General features: G+C 43.2%; 1 protein-coding gene across 3 annotated transcripts in view; it reads right to left on the bottom strand.

Moving 5' to 3' along the window:
- The window catches only part of MCTP2 (multiple C2 and transmembrane domain containing 2), a 196,250-nt gene that overhangs the window by 12,886 nt on the left and 164,790 nt on the right, over window positions 1–18,574 (bottom strand). For 2 of the 3 annotated variants that reach the window (XM_088452680.1, XM_088452681.1), the window contains exons 18-19: window positions 16,010–16,129; window positions 14,167–14,208 (exon numbers count right to left, since the gene is read on the bottom strand). In XM_088452680.1, coding sequence (XP_088308806.1) covers window positions 14,167–14,208; window positions 16,010–16,129 — 162 coding nt within the window. Of the gene's footprint in view, window positions 1–8,102; window positions 8,255–14,166; window positions 14,209–16,009; window positions 16,130–18,574 lie in introns of those variants that run through there. The other variant, XM_088452682.1, reaches the window with a different exon arrangement.

Genomic DNA, 18,574 nt, shown 5'->3' with positions numbered 1-18,574 from the left:
GTTCGTAAATCCATTCTAGTTCCCTAGTGTTGATCCTGTGATCAAAGTCACCACCTCTCCAATTGTATTTTACTTGTTCCAAGCCTATAAATTTGAGTGATTTTGGATTACTTTGGTGATGAATTATGAAATGATTTGATAAATTGTGTTCCTCCACTCATCTCTTAATGTTTCTGACATGTTCACTAATGCGGGTTTTCAATGGTCTAGTGGTCCTCCCTACGTATTGTTTTTTGCAGGTGCACTCTAATAGATAGATAACCCCTTTGGTGTTACATGTGATCATGCTCTTTATAGGGTATTCTTTTCCTGTTGTGCATGATGTGAAGGTCACGGTGGGCTTGGTTGTTCTGTACCCATAATTGGTGCAGCCAAGGCATGTACCACAGTGATAAAACCCGTTGTTACTTGTACCGTCTATGGTAGTCTGTCTTGATACTTTAGGTGAAATGTGATTATGTACTATTTTCTTCCTCAGGTCTGGTGCCTTCTTATAAATTAATCTGGGGTTAGGAGGTAGGTGTTTGGCCAATGTATCATCCCCAAGTAGTATATGCCAATGCTTGTTTAGAATCTGGCTTGTTTTGAATACTGTGTGATAAAGAGGACCTCATTCTTATATTCGTTTTGCTTAGTATCTGCATTTTTATATTCTAATAAATTGACCCTGTTGATATTTGTTACTTCATCAAATGCTTTTTGTACAGAGTCCTTGTTATAGTCCTTCTCAATGAAGTGTGACATTAGGAGTTGGCCCTGTGTTTGGAAGTCACTCATCTTAGAACAGTTCCTCCTCAGTCTTAGGAACTGTACTTTGGGAATAGTGTTGAGCCAGTTCGGGTGATGCCAACTGGTGGCTAATATAAAGCTGTTAACATCTACTTCTTTTTTGAAGGTGTTGGTTTGTATCTTCCCTTTTTCGATGAATATATTAAGGTCTAAAAATTCTACCTTCTCCTTACTGTACTTAATTATTATGAACATATTGAATAGACCCCTAATAATGTTAATGTATTTACATTAGCGCAGTGGTTCGCAAACTTTCTTGAATCAGGGCGCCCTACAATATCAGCATTTTTTTTCGCAGCACCCCTAAGCCTATATTTTCTTGAGAAATAAGTAATTTGTGCTTACCTGTCCCCTTAGGTTCAATTATGTGATGGTGGACAGGTTTGTCCAGATATTTTAGGATTGGCAGCCACCAGAATTAGTTTTGCCTATCACATTGACCATAAATAATATGATTTGGTCCTGGCCCACCAACCTGTGGCACCCCTGCCAGTGCCTCGCTACACCTAGTTTGGGAACCACTGCATTAGTTTATTTACCCATGTGCTTGTGTTTAGTTTTTTATTCAAGGCAATACAAAGCTGGATAATTGTATAAAAACATAAACAATGCAGTAATGTTGCATTTCCACCTTTTGTTGCTTGGGATACCTTTTAACAATTGTTTATGGGGTTTTTTTGTGTCAGGAGATTTCTATGGACTTCTAGACACACAACTGTAAAAGGTATCTTGTTTTGTTTAATGGCTTCTAAACAATCTCGGTAGCTCCTAAGTTTTACGATTCTTGCCCAATCCCTCCACTAAGATTGCATTGAGCTTATATGTACGGTAAATGCAGTTTGGTGTGTGAAAGGCTACATACTTGCTGTAGATAGTGCAAATCATATTTTCCTATTCTCCCAGAATAGTTGGGTCAGCTCCCAAATCTCATGTGTGCTACCGGCTGTCCGGAAGAGTATTCAAGTCTCCCGACCTAGAGGTGCTGCTGCCCGTGTTTGCCCGAGTGAAGTGAGCCATCTCAGCGGCCGATGATGTAATTTGTGCTTAATAGTGTCATCATCAATCCGCCTCCCACTTTACAAGACTGGTAATCTCTGCATTTTATAGCGGGAGGGGGGCCACAATGACGCCATCATGTCCTCCGCACCATCCACCCTTTGTGTCACACCCCCCTGGTGTGCTGACCTGGCTGTTCCCTCCCAGACGGGGCTGCCAGAAAATTGGCAAGTAAGGTGCAGATGTCAGTCAAAAGTAAATCTGTGAAATAGGTTGTATCTGCATGTATTTAATAATACAAATAAGTGCATTAGAAAAATAGGGACAACATACTGTATGTATTCAATCCTTTTGACAATGCATCGCTTTAGTATTTTGGGGCTGGTACAGAGTTGAACGTAATTCAGTTTTGTGGCTGTATCTCTGTGTATTCGCACTGCCCACGCGTCGGGGTTAGGCGTTTGCTGAATCATACACATTTCAGTCGCATCTTCATTTGAAGCTGGCTAGGCAGTACTGGGTGGTAACGGGGTGTTGGCATGTAGGCCCAGCTCAGCGAGGGTGTGTTGACGGAATTGCTGGACATGCAAAATTGTGTATAAGCAGATACACCGGTTTTTAGACATATTTTGCACTAAGGATAGGGCTGATAGTGCGCACTGATAACGAACATGAAACCAAGCATATAAATAGGGGCAGACTGGTCTCACAGATCTGTACAACTCGGCATATGGGTGTATATTCACATTTAGTGCCATGTACACAATCCCATGCGCAGGGCCGTTTCTAGGGCCGGGCGACCCGTGCAATCGCACGGGGCGCGCCTCCTCCGACCCCTGCTGTAGAAAGCCTGTGAACTGCCGGGCGCCTTCTGAGATTCAGTTACCAGCGGGTGCCCGGCAGGGCAGGGCAGAGCAGACAGCCGGAGACGGAAGCTCCGGCTTCCGGCTCCCCCAGTGTGCACTATGGGAAAGACGTCATGACTCATGACGTCTTTCCCATAGTGCAGAGGAGCAGCCAAGCGGAGCGGACGCCGGAGCGGGGCTTATGGTAAGTATTAGTGTTTTTTTTTTTTTGTGTGTGCACGCGGCTTTTACTAGGGACAATACTTGGAGGGGGGGGCATGTCTGCTGGGGGAGGCACTACTACTGGGGGCACCCGGGCACTACTACTGGGGACATTACTCTGGGGGCACTTCTGCTGGGGGAAACACTACCACTGGGGGCACCTGGGCACTACTACTGGGGACATTACTCTGGGGGCACTTCTGCTGGGGGAAACACTACCACTGGGGGCATCTGTGCACTACTACTGGGGACATTACTCTGGGGGCACTTCTGCTGGGGGAAACACTACCACTGGGGGCACCTGGGCTCTACTACTGGGGACATCACTGTTGGGGACATTACTAATGTGGACATGACTACAGGGGGCACAAGACTATAGGGGGCACTACTAATGGGGTCACACCAAAGGCATGCACACACAAGTGCGGCGTGGGTTTGTGACAGCTAGGCCACACCCCAATTTTTTAGCGCGCGTGCCTTCGGCACGCGCATGATGTCTGTCTTTCTTTTAACTACATATATTTTTCAGCGCTTTGCCTCTGACAGGTTAGCCACCCCTGGGCTCAGTAGTCACAGCAGCTGACATTCTGTGGTCTTTCAAGACAACACTCCCTTACTGTGGTACCACACCCCCCATGATTAGGCCACGCCCACAATATTACTGCTTCTTGAGGGAAGGGGGGGGGGGCGCATTTTGACTGCTCGCACTGGGAGCCTCAGACCCTAGAAACTGCCCTGCCCATGCAATTACATGAAACTTGCAGTCCGCATCAGATCCTTTGTTAATTTCTATATAGAAGATTGGTGTATATAGTTATCAGTGAGAAAGGAAACAGATGAACTGAATGGACGAATCAGAAGAAAGTATATCTGGCAAATACCAAAAAGTCTGAGAAGCTGTTAATACATTAAAACACATTCTAAAAAAGGAATTTAATATGAAGAGGTGCAACTCAATTATGTTTCTTTAAAATGCCAAGTGAAATCCATGACAAAATCAGAGAATAGCCATGAATTGGAGAATTGCTATTATACTCCGATAATTTAATGGTGAAGTATGCACTAGTATGTTCAATATTTGCTTAAATTCGTTGAATAAAAAACACATGTAAAAAGGGTCAAGCCATTCAGGAAGGCAAAATTAGGAACAGTCTATTTTCTTAAGAGGGTTCAGAATTAATTAACATCTTGAAGTTACATTTTGCATATTGTTTCTGCAGCCAGATGTTCAACAGTGTAGTTCTTATGTAGCACCATTTCAATGGAACAGAATTATGATGTAATTGTTCCATCATATGCCAGACCACAGAGACCTCGCTTTTGACAGGACAGAGTCTGAACTATCCCATCTTACGGAACAAGAAGAAAATCTAGTAAAAGCGTGTTTCATCTGGGAAAAATACGTCAAATAAGGGTTGCTTTATTGTTCAAAGTTCATCACTGTTCTCTATATCCTGTGCAAATCCATGGATAACTTTCAAAAAGGAAGCGATGAGGGATATAAAGCCTAGACTAGCCCTTTTTACACACATATAATACAGGTCAGCTGCATTCTCCAGCAGACACGTACATACGGTGGGTCTGATTTGGACTTGAATACAAGTTTGAATGATTCTTTTTTTTTTTAGCAAACTGCACATATGTTTCGCAGTGCATATGTATATTTATGTACTTATGAGCCTTTCTGACCCGTATGCATCTCAGTCTTTTCTCTATGACCATTGAGTGGGTGCTACAGGGAGTCGAGTAAGTGGCTACAAGGCATTTGCAAAATAGAAAAATCCATGGGTGAGTCGTAGGAGAGTTGCAACCTACTCTGATTCATGTGTATGCACGCCACATTCAGTCGCATCTCATGCACCTAGCATAGGGTAGGTGTATCAGCCTATAACAGTGTACCAGCATACATTTGCATTAGCATTCCATTTGCAGTGGGCTTTCACAACTGTGTACATTATGTGTGACTCTGGCCCCATTCTTTCTCCAGCTCCAGCCTTGCCCCTTCTGTTTCTTCAGTTTCCCAGAATCTCACCAGCTACAGCCAACTGCCCAGTATCCCTCCAGCTCCAGGCAGCCGCCCAGTATCTCTCCAGCACCAGCCAGCCCCCCCCCCAGTGTCTCTCCAGCTCTAGCCAGCCCCTTAGTGTCTATCCAGCTAATGTCATACATGCTGTGCCACAATAAACAAAGCTTTTTTTTGTACCAGCCGCTGAAGGTGCCTGAACATCAAGAGATAGTGGATCTCTGGACCCCGCAGACAGATCCATCAATAACAGCTACCTGCTGATCACTGCAGCGGCGCAGGCAGCGGTTATAGATTAAATTTATTTGTGGGCCCTGGTACAACTGTGCCCCTTGTACCCTCCTGTCCCCAGGCCTGCTCCTTGGTACCACCCTGACAGCTGGCACCCGGAGGCCAATGCCTCCGGGTGTTCCGCCACTGCTCTGGTAACTTGGTGGCCACGAATTTAAGTTTAAAAAAAAAAAAAAAAAAGGAATTCCTTTTTAAAAGTCACAATTTATAGAATATAAAGATATCTATGCAGCCAAATATGAAATGTCACAACGATAATGGATGCACTAAGTACAAAAAAAAGGCAGCTTGGAGTTCTTCGAATACATCCTGCTGCTTCCATAGGGTCACAACAGTTTGGTGAATTCTAATATTTTATATTTTTTATTTTCGCTTTGTGAAATTAAAATGTATTTCTTGTGAAACAAATGAAAGTAGTCTGAGGCATTTTCTTAATTACAAACTAAAGCAGGAACTGAATACCTAAGCCAACCCCATGAGTTAAACACTCTATGCTGCAATCGAAGACATGAGTATATTTAGATAGATATCTACCATCTTTACTCATCTGGACATAGCTGTTTTTACTCATTAGACATTGGTGGTTGTGGGGTTGTGTCACTGGGGGATCTATAACCACATGGGGGTGGGGTAATGTCACTGGCAGTTCTATTAACACTGGGCGGTGGGAGGTAATGTTATAATGTGGGCCTAAGGATATGGACGGGTATAAGCCACCGCCTAGGCATATATATTATTAATAAAATATTTAACTACACTTTTAAAAATATATTCTAAATGTAATTAAATATAAATCAATTCTTGACAGTTTTTTAGAAAAACTAAACAAACATTAGCCAAGTGGTCCAGGATGTTTTTTTATTTTGCCTTTCTCCCACAACGGACAGATTTGAGAAGTGTCTGGTTTATTTTTGCATTGCAGACATGTTACACTCTCCCATGGCAGAGAGAGGGGAACTATGGTACAGTTGTTACAGGCCTCTTGGTTTGCTCCCTAACAAGGGCCCTTCTTGCACGGACTTAATGTTTTGCAGGACAGTCTGCACTAGAGAGATTCAGAATTGTAAAAGGTACTCTTTCTTTACGATTGGCTGGACCTTGCTTAGTGTTAATTACATTTTTATTTTAAATTTATTTTACTTCCCCTAATTAGAGGAAATGCTCACACAGTCTGAATATTGATTCACAAATCGGTTCAAAACCTCATCTCAAACACATTCTTGCTAAGCTTGAATATTTTGGCAAATTTTTATTGCAAACCTCAAATGCAAAAGTATGGTTTGGTAAAATGTCTCTCTCTGTCTCTCTCTGTCTCTCTCTGTCTCTCTCTGTCTCTCTCTGTCTCTCTCTGTCTCTCTCTGTCTCTCTCTGTCTCTCTCTGTCTCTCGGCACTTTTCGTGTTTTGGTTCTGGATCTTTCTTCGTGTTTTGGATCTGGATTGGTTTTGGGTTCTGGATCTGTATTTTTTTTTTTTTTTGAAAAAGCATAAAAACAGCTAAAATCACAGAATTTGTGGGTTTTTCTGCTCCTATGCTATTATTAACCTCAATAACCTTAATTTACACTCATTTCCAATCTATTCTGAACACCTCACAATAGTGTTTTTATGTCCAAAATCTTGCACCGAGGTAGCTGGATGACTATGCTAAGTGATACGAGTGGGCGGCACAAACACGTGGTCCATCTAGGAGTGGCACTGCAGTGGCAGACAGGATGGCAGTTTGAAAAACTAGGCCCCAAACAGTACATAATGCAAAGAAAAAAAAAGAGGTGCAAGATGGAATTGTCCTTGGGGTTATGTTGTATAAACAGGACATGCACACTTTAACAAACCAATCATTTCAGCGCCAGGGTCTGCCACACGACTGTGGCTGAAATGATTGGTTTGTTTGGGCCCCTACAAAACAAGCTGGCAATTAATCTGTCCCTGCACAAACTGGCTCTACGGAGTCAAGATGTCGTCCTCATCCTCCTCATCCACCGATTCCTCACCCTCTTCAGTGTTGTGTACATCCTCATCCTCACAGACTATTAACTCATCCCCGCTGGAATCCACCACCACAGGTCTCTCTGTACGTTCTGGAGACTGGTCTCCCTGGAAGAGTTGATAATTCATTTTTATGAACATCATCTTCTCCACATTTTGTGGAAGCAACCTCCTACGCCTTTCGCTGACAAGGTTCCCGGCTGCACTAAACACTCTTATCGGAGTACACACTGGAGGGGGGGCAACTCAGGTAAAATAGAGCCAGTTTGTACAGGGGCCTCCAAATTGCCTCTTTTTCCTGCTAGTACAGGTACGGACTGTCTGACATGCCTACTTGGATGCTGTCACCGATGTAATCCTCCACCATTCTGTCAATGGTGACAGTATCATATGCAGTGACAGTAGATATGTCAGAAATTGTTGCCAGATCCTTCAGTCCGGACCAGATGTCCAAACTTGGTCCTGCCTGCCCTGCATCACCGCCAGCGGGTTGCTTAGGATACCTAAGTTTTTTCCTGGCAGCCCCAGTTGCGGGAGAAAAGGAAGGAGGAGCTGTTGACGTGTCACGTTCCTCTTCGGCTGACAGTGTATTCACCAGCAGGTCTTTGCACCTCTGCAGGCTTGTGTTGGCCGGAAAGAGAGACACCACATAGGGTTTAAACCTAGGATCGAGCAAGGAGGCCAAAATGTAGTGGTCTGATTTCAACAGATTGACCACCCTGGAAGAGAAATGGAAAGAGTAACAGCGCTCGCTTGAAATATAAACAATTTACTGATTTAATAGAGCATGCAAAATATATCGGCATACATATTATTAAAATGTACATAAAAACAATCCAATCCACCAATCACATCGGTCTCATGTGGATGCTGGGAGGCTTAAATGATAATCCAATAGACATTGATCCAATGGTACTGAGCATGTAAAGTTCTGAGAATCAGTCCAGACTCATATTTACCAAATCCAATGTCCACTTGAATTAAGGGGTCCTAATTAGCAGTGCTGATAGACTTCCGCAAGAGTTGGTCCCCCGGGCAGAGGTTCGGCAGTCCGTTTGTACAGCTGAATAAACACGCTACTTTGACCATATATCGGCACTCCTGTGGTGGATGGATAGTATAAGAAAGCAGCCAAATTCTGACGCGTTTCGCTGTGTTTTACCCACAGCTTTTTCAAAGGACCTTTCAAAGGACCGCACAATATTGGTGGCGTTGTCAGATATCACAAATCCCCAGGAAAGTCTAAGTGGGGTAAGCCACTGGGCGATTATTTCTATAAGAAATTGTCGACGGTGTGCCTCTTACTGAAACCGGTGATGCACAGCGTAGCCTGCCTTGGAACGAGCTGGCGTTTGAGATGCTGCTACTGGTGACGCTGCTGTTGTTGCTGCGTAAGGTAATACATCTACCCAGTGGGCTGTCACAGTCATATAGTCCTTAGTCTACCCTGTTCCACTTGTCCACATGTCCGTGGTTAAGTGGACATTGGGTACAACCGCATTTTTCAAGACACTGAGGACACTTTTTCTGACGTTTCTGTACAGTCTCGGTATCGCCTGCCTAGTAAAGTGGAATCTAGACGGGATTTGGAACCGGGGACACACTACCTCCATCAATTGTCTAAAACCCACTGCACTAATGGTGGATACCGGACGCACATCTAACACCAACATAGCAGTCAAGGCCTCAGTTATACGTTTTGCTTCAGGATGACTGCTGTCGTACTACTTCCTCCTCGCTAAGGACTGTTGGAGGGTCAACTGTTTAGTAAAAGTAGTGGTGTTCCTACTTCCTCTCTGGGATGATGAACGACTCCCAGCAACAGCAGCAGCGGCAGCAGCAGTAGGCGTAGCAATGCAGGATCCTCCGGAGGAATCCCGGATAGGAGAGTCAGTCATGCCAGTGACATGGCCTGCAGGACTACTTCCGATCCTGACTAAGGAGGAAATTGACGAGGAGGGAGTTGACGGTGTGGTTAGCAGGCGCTTTGATACAACAGGCCAACGGGATTTAGGTGTCCCTGGACTGCTTACGGTCTTAGCCAAAGTTTCTGAACTTGACAGTAACTTTTTATGAACGCGCTGCAGGTGCCGTATAAGGGAGGATGTTCCTAGGTGGTTAATGTCCCTACCCCTACTTATTTCACCTTTACATATGGTACATATGGCAAGACAGTTGTTGTCCGGATTTGGATAGAAATATTGCCAGACCAAAGAGGTGGAATGTTTGGTCTTCTGCCCAGGCATGACCGTGATGGGCTTTTTCATCCCACGGACAACAACTGCCTCCCCCGGAGCCTGATTTAAACAAACCACATCACCATCAGAATCCTCCTCGCCAACTTCCTCCTCAGCGCCAGCTACACCAGTATCCTCATCCTGTTGTACTTCAACAGTGACATCTTCAATTTGCATATCAGCAAGTGGACTGTGGGTGCTCCTTTCAGCACTTGCAGGGGGCGTGCAAATGGTGGAAAGAGCCACCTCTTCCCGTCCAGTGCTGGGAAGGTCAGGCATCGCAACCGCCACCACACTTGGACTCTCCTTGGGGATTTGTGATATCTTCTTAGAATGCACAGTTCTTCGCTGTGCTTTTGCCCGCTTAACTCGTTTGATTTTTTTAGCAGGAGGAGGGCTTCCATCGTCATGTGAAGCTGAACCACTAGTCATGAACATAGGGAAAGACCTTAGCCATTCCTTGCCACTCCGTGTCGTAAATGGCATATTGGCAAGTTTACGTTTCTCTTCAGATGATTTAAATGTTTTTTTCACGGTCATTTTCCTGAACTTTGTCATTTGGGATTGTATGTGCCCTCTACTATGACATTGGGCATTGGCCTTGGCAGACGACGTTGATGGCATGTTATGGTCTATGTCATGACTAGTGGCAGCAGCTTCAGCACTAGGAGGAAGTGGTTCTTGATCTTTCCCTATTTTATTTTTATCTGAGAAAGTTTGGTCCTCCATTTATGTTATATTGATCTATACGTGCGACTAAGGCGCACACAAACACAGAAAATAATTTTTTATGGAGACTAGTGCACTTTGTGGGTTACACCACCCTTTAAGAAATGAGCCAACCGGCTCTTTACTTATGGGACACAGGCGCATGCTTGGCGCTGCTCCTTTGTTGATGCACGTGCAGCTACAGCCCACACAATTCACAAAGACAGAAAAAAAAGAAGAATTTTTTATTCTTTGTGGAGTGCACTTTGGGGGTTACACCACCCTTTAACAGACAAACGCACGCTTGGCGCTGCTCCTTTGTTGATGCACGTGCAGCCCACAGTGCACAAAATTCACAAACACAGAAAATATTTTTTCTTTTTTTTGGAGTGCACTTTGGGGCTTACAGCACCCTTTAACGGTCAAGCCAGCCGGCCCTTTACCTATGACAGGCGCACGCTTGGCGCTACTTTGTTGATGCACGTGCGGCTCCTGCGCACACAATTCACAAACACAGAAAAAATATTTATTTTTTTGCACTTGGGGGGAGCACCCCTGATGGACAGAGCACCCCCTGGCAACACAACAGCACCCCTTTAGGCCTGGGACACTGCACAGGACTTTGGAGTGGACACAGCCCCTATGGACAACTGACTGTACAACACAGTCCAGCCAGCCCCTATGGACTTTGGAGGAGTGGACACAGCCCCTATGGACAACAGCAGCACAGCACAACACTACACTACACAGCCCAGCCAGCCCTAACTCCCACCCTCCCTCTTCACTGTCCACAGCCGAGTGAGCAAATGGCGACGACGCGGGTACCTTATATAGAATCCAAAACCCGCGAGACCCGGAAGGCGGGATGATGATGTTTTGCCTCGATTTCAGATCCGAGTCAGACGGGAAAAGTCGAGCCTGACTCGGATCGGCCTCGGATCAAGGGGGCTCGGATTTCAGAAATCCGAACCCGCTCACCCCTAATAAATATTAGGCACTATATATATATATATATACACACACACAGGTTTGGATAGGTTCGAATTTTCCCCGGCAAAATTAAGGGCTCAGAAAGAGGCAAAACGTAATCTTTCATGGACAAATCATCATTCCTGGACAAAAGTCCATGGAACATGTCTGTCCATGAAAGATGACATTTTGCCTCTTTCTGAGACCCGATTTTTGCTGGGAAAAAATCCAAACTTGGAGGGAAAATTCGAACCTATCCGAGCCTGCACATCCCTAATAAATAAATAAAAAAGGTATTATATAAATATATATATATATATATATATATATATATATATATATATATATATAATAAAAATTGTTACAATACTTAATTAATTAAAATGATCAATTAATTCAGATAATAAATTCTCGATTGTGTTGCAAACCCTTGTCTTCTTGAGATGGCTAAGGGCGGCTTGTCTAAGTAAAGCAACACATTTAAATTTTAACCGTTCTATAACAGAGTGACACTATTTTTGCCATCACCGTATGGTATGACAACTGTACTGTTGCTGACCGAGAAGCGCTTGAACGTTTGGTAAAGATCGCAGGTAAAGTGATTGGCATTAAGTTGCCATGTATTCAGGACCTTTACGAGAAGAGATTTAAGGAGGACCAAGGGCACGAGTTATCAGAGTTGTAGGTTATTTAATAAATTACCATCAAACAGGTGGTTTGGAACCATGGTGACATGTACAAAATGGTTGCATAACAGTTTTACATACAGCCGTACTTATGTTATTTTTTATAATGCACGGAGCTGAGTTTTTATGTGAGAAGGAGTATTTGCTTGTTTTACTGTTGTCTGGGCGACTTATACTGTATTTCATTGACAATTCATTATATTGTTTTGTTTAATGACAAACTTTGTGTTGTACTGTATTGTTGTGTGTAACTAAACTAACCAACTAAGAAGCCCCTCACAGAGAGATGTATTTATTTAAAAATACACTGAAACAGATTGACCACAAGTGGACTCCAATCTATTATGAGGCCTCTGGACACAACGAAGTACATCAGGTTTTACCTTAGCAAAAGCAGTAAATGTTTCTGAAATCAAGCTTTATGCGCAGAGGCAGATATGAACAAAAGTTTCTGTTTGCATTGAGTGCACACAGAAACAAAGGCATATATTTACCCATATACAGAGGTGTACGTATCTCTGCACCTGGACTGCCCCTATCTGTACGCTCTGTGTCATCGCCATTATCAACAGTGTGCACTTGCAGCGGCCCTATTTGCCCAAAGAATTGGATGATAACAGGCGTAAATACGTGTACGCACAACTCTGTGCGGACCGCAGTTTTGTGGACAAACCCTGACAGAACATCACCTATGTAACACTGATACTACCTAAAGAGTAAAACATAGTAAGCATTCCTGGAAAATGGCTATCATAATATCCAAGTATCATTAAATCCAATAACTTCAATTCTTTAGGTCGAATACCGACAGCTTGCTGACCCCCAGCTGTAGAACTCATGCCTGCCGCAGGTATCCCTGGGAGTTACACACACATATACATACAATTCATATTAAAAGCTCATTATCTGTAATTCTTTGTTATTGACATCATCATCAATGTTTTTTGCATTATTGAACATGATGCTTCAGTTGAGCTGTATTCATCTGAAGCAAGCCATTCACACATTACAAGGCCGGCAGCCTGCCTAAAATCTCATCATGGGTACCGAAAGCAAGTACCACTTGATCTGCCTGCAGCGTCCCCCATGATACCAGCAGCCTAAGAGATAGGACATTTATTTGCAACATGCTGATCCAGTCATTCCACTTATCAGCCCTATCCCTGAAAAAACAGATGTTCCTAGCACCAAGCGTCAGGATCGTGAGCTTCTGCTAATGCTCACACTATATAAAAGGTTCGCAGACATCTCTATTTCTCCACTTTGGTAAACATGCTTTTTGCTTTTTTTTACGGCTGTTGGCTCTACTGTGTGGATCACTCATTTGGACTATTTTTATCAATCCATCAATATCGTTGCACATGGTGTTTGGTATCTGACTGAGCACATGCTACAGTAGCCTTGTAGAAGCAAATAAGCAGAATACCTGTGGGAGCACTAAGTGATTTCAGACTTTCCGATGCACATACTCACACTCTCCTGATAGTAAACGCTACCGCTAACATGAACAGTTAAAGTACTCAAAAGTACCTATTCTATTTATATACAGGGTCAGTTCCGTGATTATGTACCATATATTGTAATTTGTTTTCTTTATGTATAAAAAGTGTTACAGTAAGAAAACAAAAATGTCTTAAAGTAAAAAAAATGTATAATAGCAATCTAAATACACTTAATTGGTTTTTAAACAAAGCTGAATGCTACCACCATGAAAAAAAACTGCAGATTTAACCTTCATTAATATTCATACCTGCTTGGTAAGCCTTTTATCAAGAACATATCAAAAAGTTTGTCCACATTTATAAACATCGTAGTTAGCCTGCGAGAAACAGCTGCATAGGTTCCATTTGCAATATCAAACAAAAAACCCTCACAAAAACTGCAACAAACAAAAGACTCAATCAATTGTAATTTAAAAATAAAACGTTTATATACCCTTCATTATACAGACAGCGGGGTCACGATTTCATTTTTCCTTAGGGAAAGAAAATGAACGTCTGTTTAAAATTTGGCCAAAAATAGGACTACTAGGGGTAAATTTACTAAAGTGAGAGTTTTTATAAGTGAGTTTTAAAAGTGATGTTGCCCATAGCAACCAATCAGATTCTACTTAACTAGCACCTTCTAGAAGATAATAGCTAGAATCTGATTGGTTGCTAGGGGCAACATCACTTTTAAAATTCACTTCTAAAAACTCTCACTTTAGTAAATTTACCCCCTAGACTTCAATAAAATGCGAGTAATGCAAAAGGAAACTCAGCAGGGAGGCATCATCCCTATGCGGGCATCATGACTCTCCAAATAAAGTTATTATTATGAATCAAACCAATCCCTCTTTGTGTACTGTTATTAACCGCAAAACAATTACTACAGTTCAAAAGGCCAAACATGCAGGTTTCTGTGTATAACTTACTTTTTCATCATCCTCATCGTCTTCACCAATATCCATGCCCTCCTGTAAGGGAGAGAAAGAGTCAACAGTCAGAATAATATACAGAAGGAGAGACATACTGTATACATTTACCTTTCATTTTCAATCTCCATACACATTAAAATATAATAACTCTTTACCACACACAAATACATATCAAACTAGCTGAAGTACCCGACGTTGCCATGGTTTAAACCTTCAAGTTATTAAGTTATAAATTAGATGGATGTCAACAGTTTCAAAATAATTAGCAGGTCTTCAAACACACCCATGAGGAAAGTTCTGCCCGGCACACTCCACCATGAGGTCTGACCGGGATCCCAACCCCCCAGTATGTCTTCTGGGATCCAATGTTACCATTCTGTGAAGTTCTTGTCCAAATCCATCCAGTGGAAGGCTGAGAACAGGCTCCCCGGGTCAAAGTTCTGCCCAGCGTACACCAACAGGAGGTCTGACCTGTACCCTAACCCCCCGAAAACCTGGCCTCTCATTGGTTTCATCCCAATTGGTACAGGGGTGTCATAATGCATAACCAGACAGACGAACAAACATACCAATGAATATTGTATATATGATATGGCTGGAGTGGCAACATAAATCGGTTACATGTACATTACACAGGATATATCGGTGAGTGCAGGTACACTTATGATACTGGAGTAAAGAAAAACAGAACTTGTTTTGAGATTTGTGGGATCAAACCATATGTCATTCCATGTAGATACAGATGTGTCCTCGTACACATAGCCTCTATATGCCATGCGGCGAGAGATACCTGGCACGAGTGAATAGGGTCCTGTGTAAGGGTCTTTTTCACCCATTGTGTATCTTAGTTGCAACGTGCGACAAAAACGCTTAACGAGACTGCGCTGATTAATTTGATATGCGACAATTGTATATCTGTGTGTGACGGAGTCTGAATCTGTACAACACAAATTGGAGTGTAAGTGCTGCTGCATTCTAGCACTTCATACACAGAATCAGACTCAGTCACACACAGTGTCTCATGTCCAATTAATCAGTGCAATCTCATGAAGTCGTTGCGGCCAAGATAAACAATTGTGTGAAAGAGGCGAAAAAAAGACACACTGCGCAAGCAGAGTTGCACAGTACCAGGCGCGCTAAGAAGGGCTGTTTGGCGCGATAGTGTATCAGGACAAATCTGTAAATATCTCCTTGGTTCCAATACTACACATAAATAGGTTGCTCGTTTAAGAAGGTTTAAATATTCATTAATTTTAATAAAACAAACGCATAAAAACATAGTCCAGCCCAGTGTTTACAGTATGAATCCTTTATGGACTCCTGCATGGGAGCCAAAGATTTAATATGCATATAGTAGATTAAAACAATAAAAAAACGCACCCTCCATATGTGAAATGACTAAAGTGAACAATCATTAGGAAGTACAGTATGTCTAGGGACCTGTTTTATAGGATAATTAGACCGGGCTCGCAACCCGCTCCTTCCCTATGGGAAGGAGGTGCGGGTTGCGAAGAGGGATCCTTTAGGATCTCTCCGCCCCTGTCCGGCTCCTTCCACTGGACATTGGGGCTCTTGTGCGCATGTGACCTGTAGGTCACGCTTTCAGTGAAAAGATTCACTGCTCCAAAAAAGGAGCAGTGAAGCCGCTCTCAGGGACGGCTGATTTCGTATCAGCTGTCACCGCCCCGGAGCAATTCAGTCGCGGCGAGTTAGAATGTTAGTCATCAGACCCCGATGATTAACATCATGAATAGGGCCCCTAGAGGTAAAGTATATGTATTTTCACATTGTAACTATATACACACACACAAGGTAAAAATCAATATTCATCTTTGCTTACCAGGTTGTCCTGGGTGCTTACTTTCCCCGTCCTGATCATGGTGAAGTTGTAAGCGAAGAGGAGTAGCAGGAACAGAGGTATCATGTAAAGCTCCAGATTCCATAGTGTTATCACAAATATCTACAATGAAAAGCAGAATAATAGACTTGAGGACATAGGACAATAACTTAATTCTTCATTTAATAAGCCCCGTGGTTTATTGATAATCAATACAAAGAGGGATTGCAAGATAGTACTCAATATCAACTGGTTCATTCCCTATGGACTGATTACTGAAAAGTGTAAATACAAAAACAAAAGGTTAAAAAGTAAATTCTACCATATATTATCCCCCCAAAAAATTATAATAATAATCACCCTATTTCCATAAATTTAGGATATATTAACAAGAGTGTAAAACCACTATCAGCACACGATCCTTGCCTTTGTACCTTCGCACATGAAGTGCAAATATACGGACATAGGCTAAGGTAGTAGCAAGGACATAATTGTTAGAATGTTGCCTATCACTGCCAAGTGCCAAACAAGGCGGAGATGATTTTTACCCTGCAACTGACTCCATATGGTGATGTATGAAAACTTAAAGTTAGTTTGAAAACAGCTGAGACCATGTCTGTGCCAATAAATCTATCTTTTTGGGGGAAAGGAAATGACAAAATTGCAGTGAAAACATTTGTTTTTCCTCTCTGCTATTTCTGGCTCTACCTCTTTGTTGTTTTGCTGGGATATTGCCTTTATATAGAAGACCTGCTAGACTTATCGTGCAAGCCTGTTCAACATATATTCCATCCAAAGGAACTGTTCAAACTGTAAGTTGAAAGCAAGGGCAACAGAGAAGATATCCCAAGTGTTCTAGTAATTAAATGAATATGCATAATGAGCCATATGCCCAAAGGACTTGTTCTTCATGAAGGCCAGATTTTTGTTTGAATTTTTAATTTTTATATACAGATGAAACACCCAGCCCATAACAGCGCTATGCTGCTTATATATTTCTCCCCATCTCAGAGTGTGAATATGGATCATCTGTGGACTATGAACTTCCGACCTATGTTTTATTTATTTTTAGGGGAACGATGCAGTGAAATTCATTCCAAGAATTAAGTTTTGGGGAAGGATGAATCAGGTTCTGCAAGTACATCCGGCTAATTGTAACTTATAACTCACACTGTACAGTAACAGTGTTATATTCCAAGTTATACTTCATGTTATCCAAACAATCAGCATAACACTAGGTACATATACATGCTGTAGCTAATTCTCTTTAAGGTTTGACAACCTGACAACTGTTGCTGCAAGAATGCCGTGACAGCTACAGGTAGAGGGCCTGATGCCGAGCCGCAGGAATTCTGCCAACATTCCGTACGATGGGGTGAAGCAAGCGAGGCGAGCATCCACCTGTATTCTGAGTCGCAAGGATCTCTGTGAATGCACCACTTCCAGCATTCCATCATCAATATCATCAGTACTTATACCTAACCACGCCAGGTGCAAGAGAGACGGGCGCCCCTCGGCATATCCAAGAGCCGATTCTCTTACTTTAGTACACTCAGTTGCCATTCAGTAACGCACATTTGACAGAGAGATCATCATTGCATATCTCCGAGCAGTTCTGAGTAGGATGCATCTCTGTCACAGACGCAGCCCGAAAAAAAAAAAAAAAAAGACTAAATGCGCCAGTGGCGTGCGACTTAGACACAGAGGCTCTAAAATAGTACAGTATAGACATTTGAGCATGCTGTAAAACTATTTTATATAGTTACAAAATGCAAGTGTGCAGTTTCGTATAACATATAGAAGACAGCTAAATGTAACCTGGTCCTGCTGCCCTTCTGCATCCACCCTTCTATAAACACCCACCTCTGCCGGGATGCAGTCGGGAAGCCGGCTGACATTATACAGACAGCCAGCTTCCCGACTGTCATATCCCGGCGAGGGTGAAATGCCCGGTGTCTAGATGTAGAAGCGGCTCATTTCACAGACGCCGGGAGACCGGCACCCCGATCAAAGAGATGCCGGGCGCCAAGAGCGAACAGCTGCGGGGGGGGAGGGTTAGGTTTAGGGCTCCCGGGGGGACTTAGGGTTAGGCTAGGGGAAGTGAGGATTAGGCACCCCTGGGGGAGGTTAGGGTTAGGCACTCCCCCTGGGGACTTAGGTTTAGGCAGTGGGGAAGGGGGGGTTAGGTTTAGACACTTAGAGGGGGGATTAGGGTTAGGCACTGGGGGTAAGGTTAGGGTTATGCACCCTAAAGGGAGGTTTAGGTTAGTTAATACTTACCTAGGGGCCATCGGGATTTCCAGCGCTGTCGGGCTGCCGCTGCCAGGATCTGTTCCAGTGTCGGGCTGCCGCTGCCGGGAATAACTATTCCCTTTTTTCACTACTCCAGCCAAAAGTTAAATGATCAGCACAATCATGGCTGCAGAAATAGTCCTGCGGCTGCAGTCACACTGCATTAAATCTGAGGTTTTGCCCTAATTTATCCAAGGTACACGGTTTCAGATGTGCACTGTACAAAGAGGCAGTGGCCGGTGGACTACGCCATGTGTGCTATAATGTAATGGGTAA

This window comes from Taudactylus pleione, unplaced genomic scaffold (assembly GCF_031769625.1).
Source record: "Taudactylus pleione unplaced genomic scaffold, aTauple2 ptg000556l, whole genome shotgun sequence".
NCBI classification, from domain to species: domain Eukaryota; kingdom Metazoa; phylum Chordata; class Amphibia; order Anura; family Myobatrachidae; genus Taudactylus; species Taudactylus pleione.
Note: the sequence above shows the minus strand (reverse complement) of the source record. Positions and strands in the feature narration are given on the sequence as shown.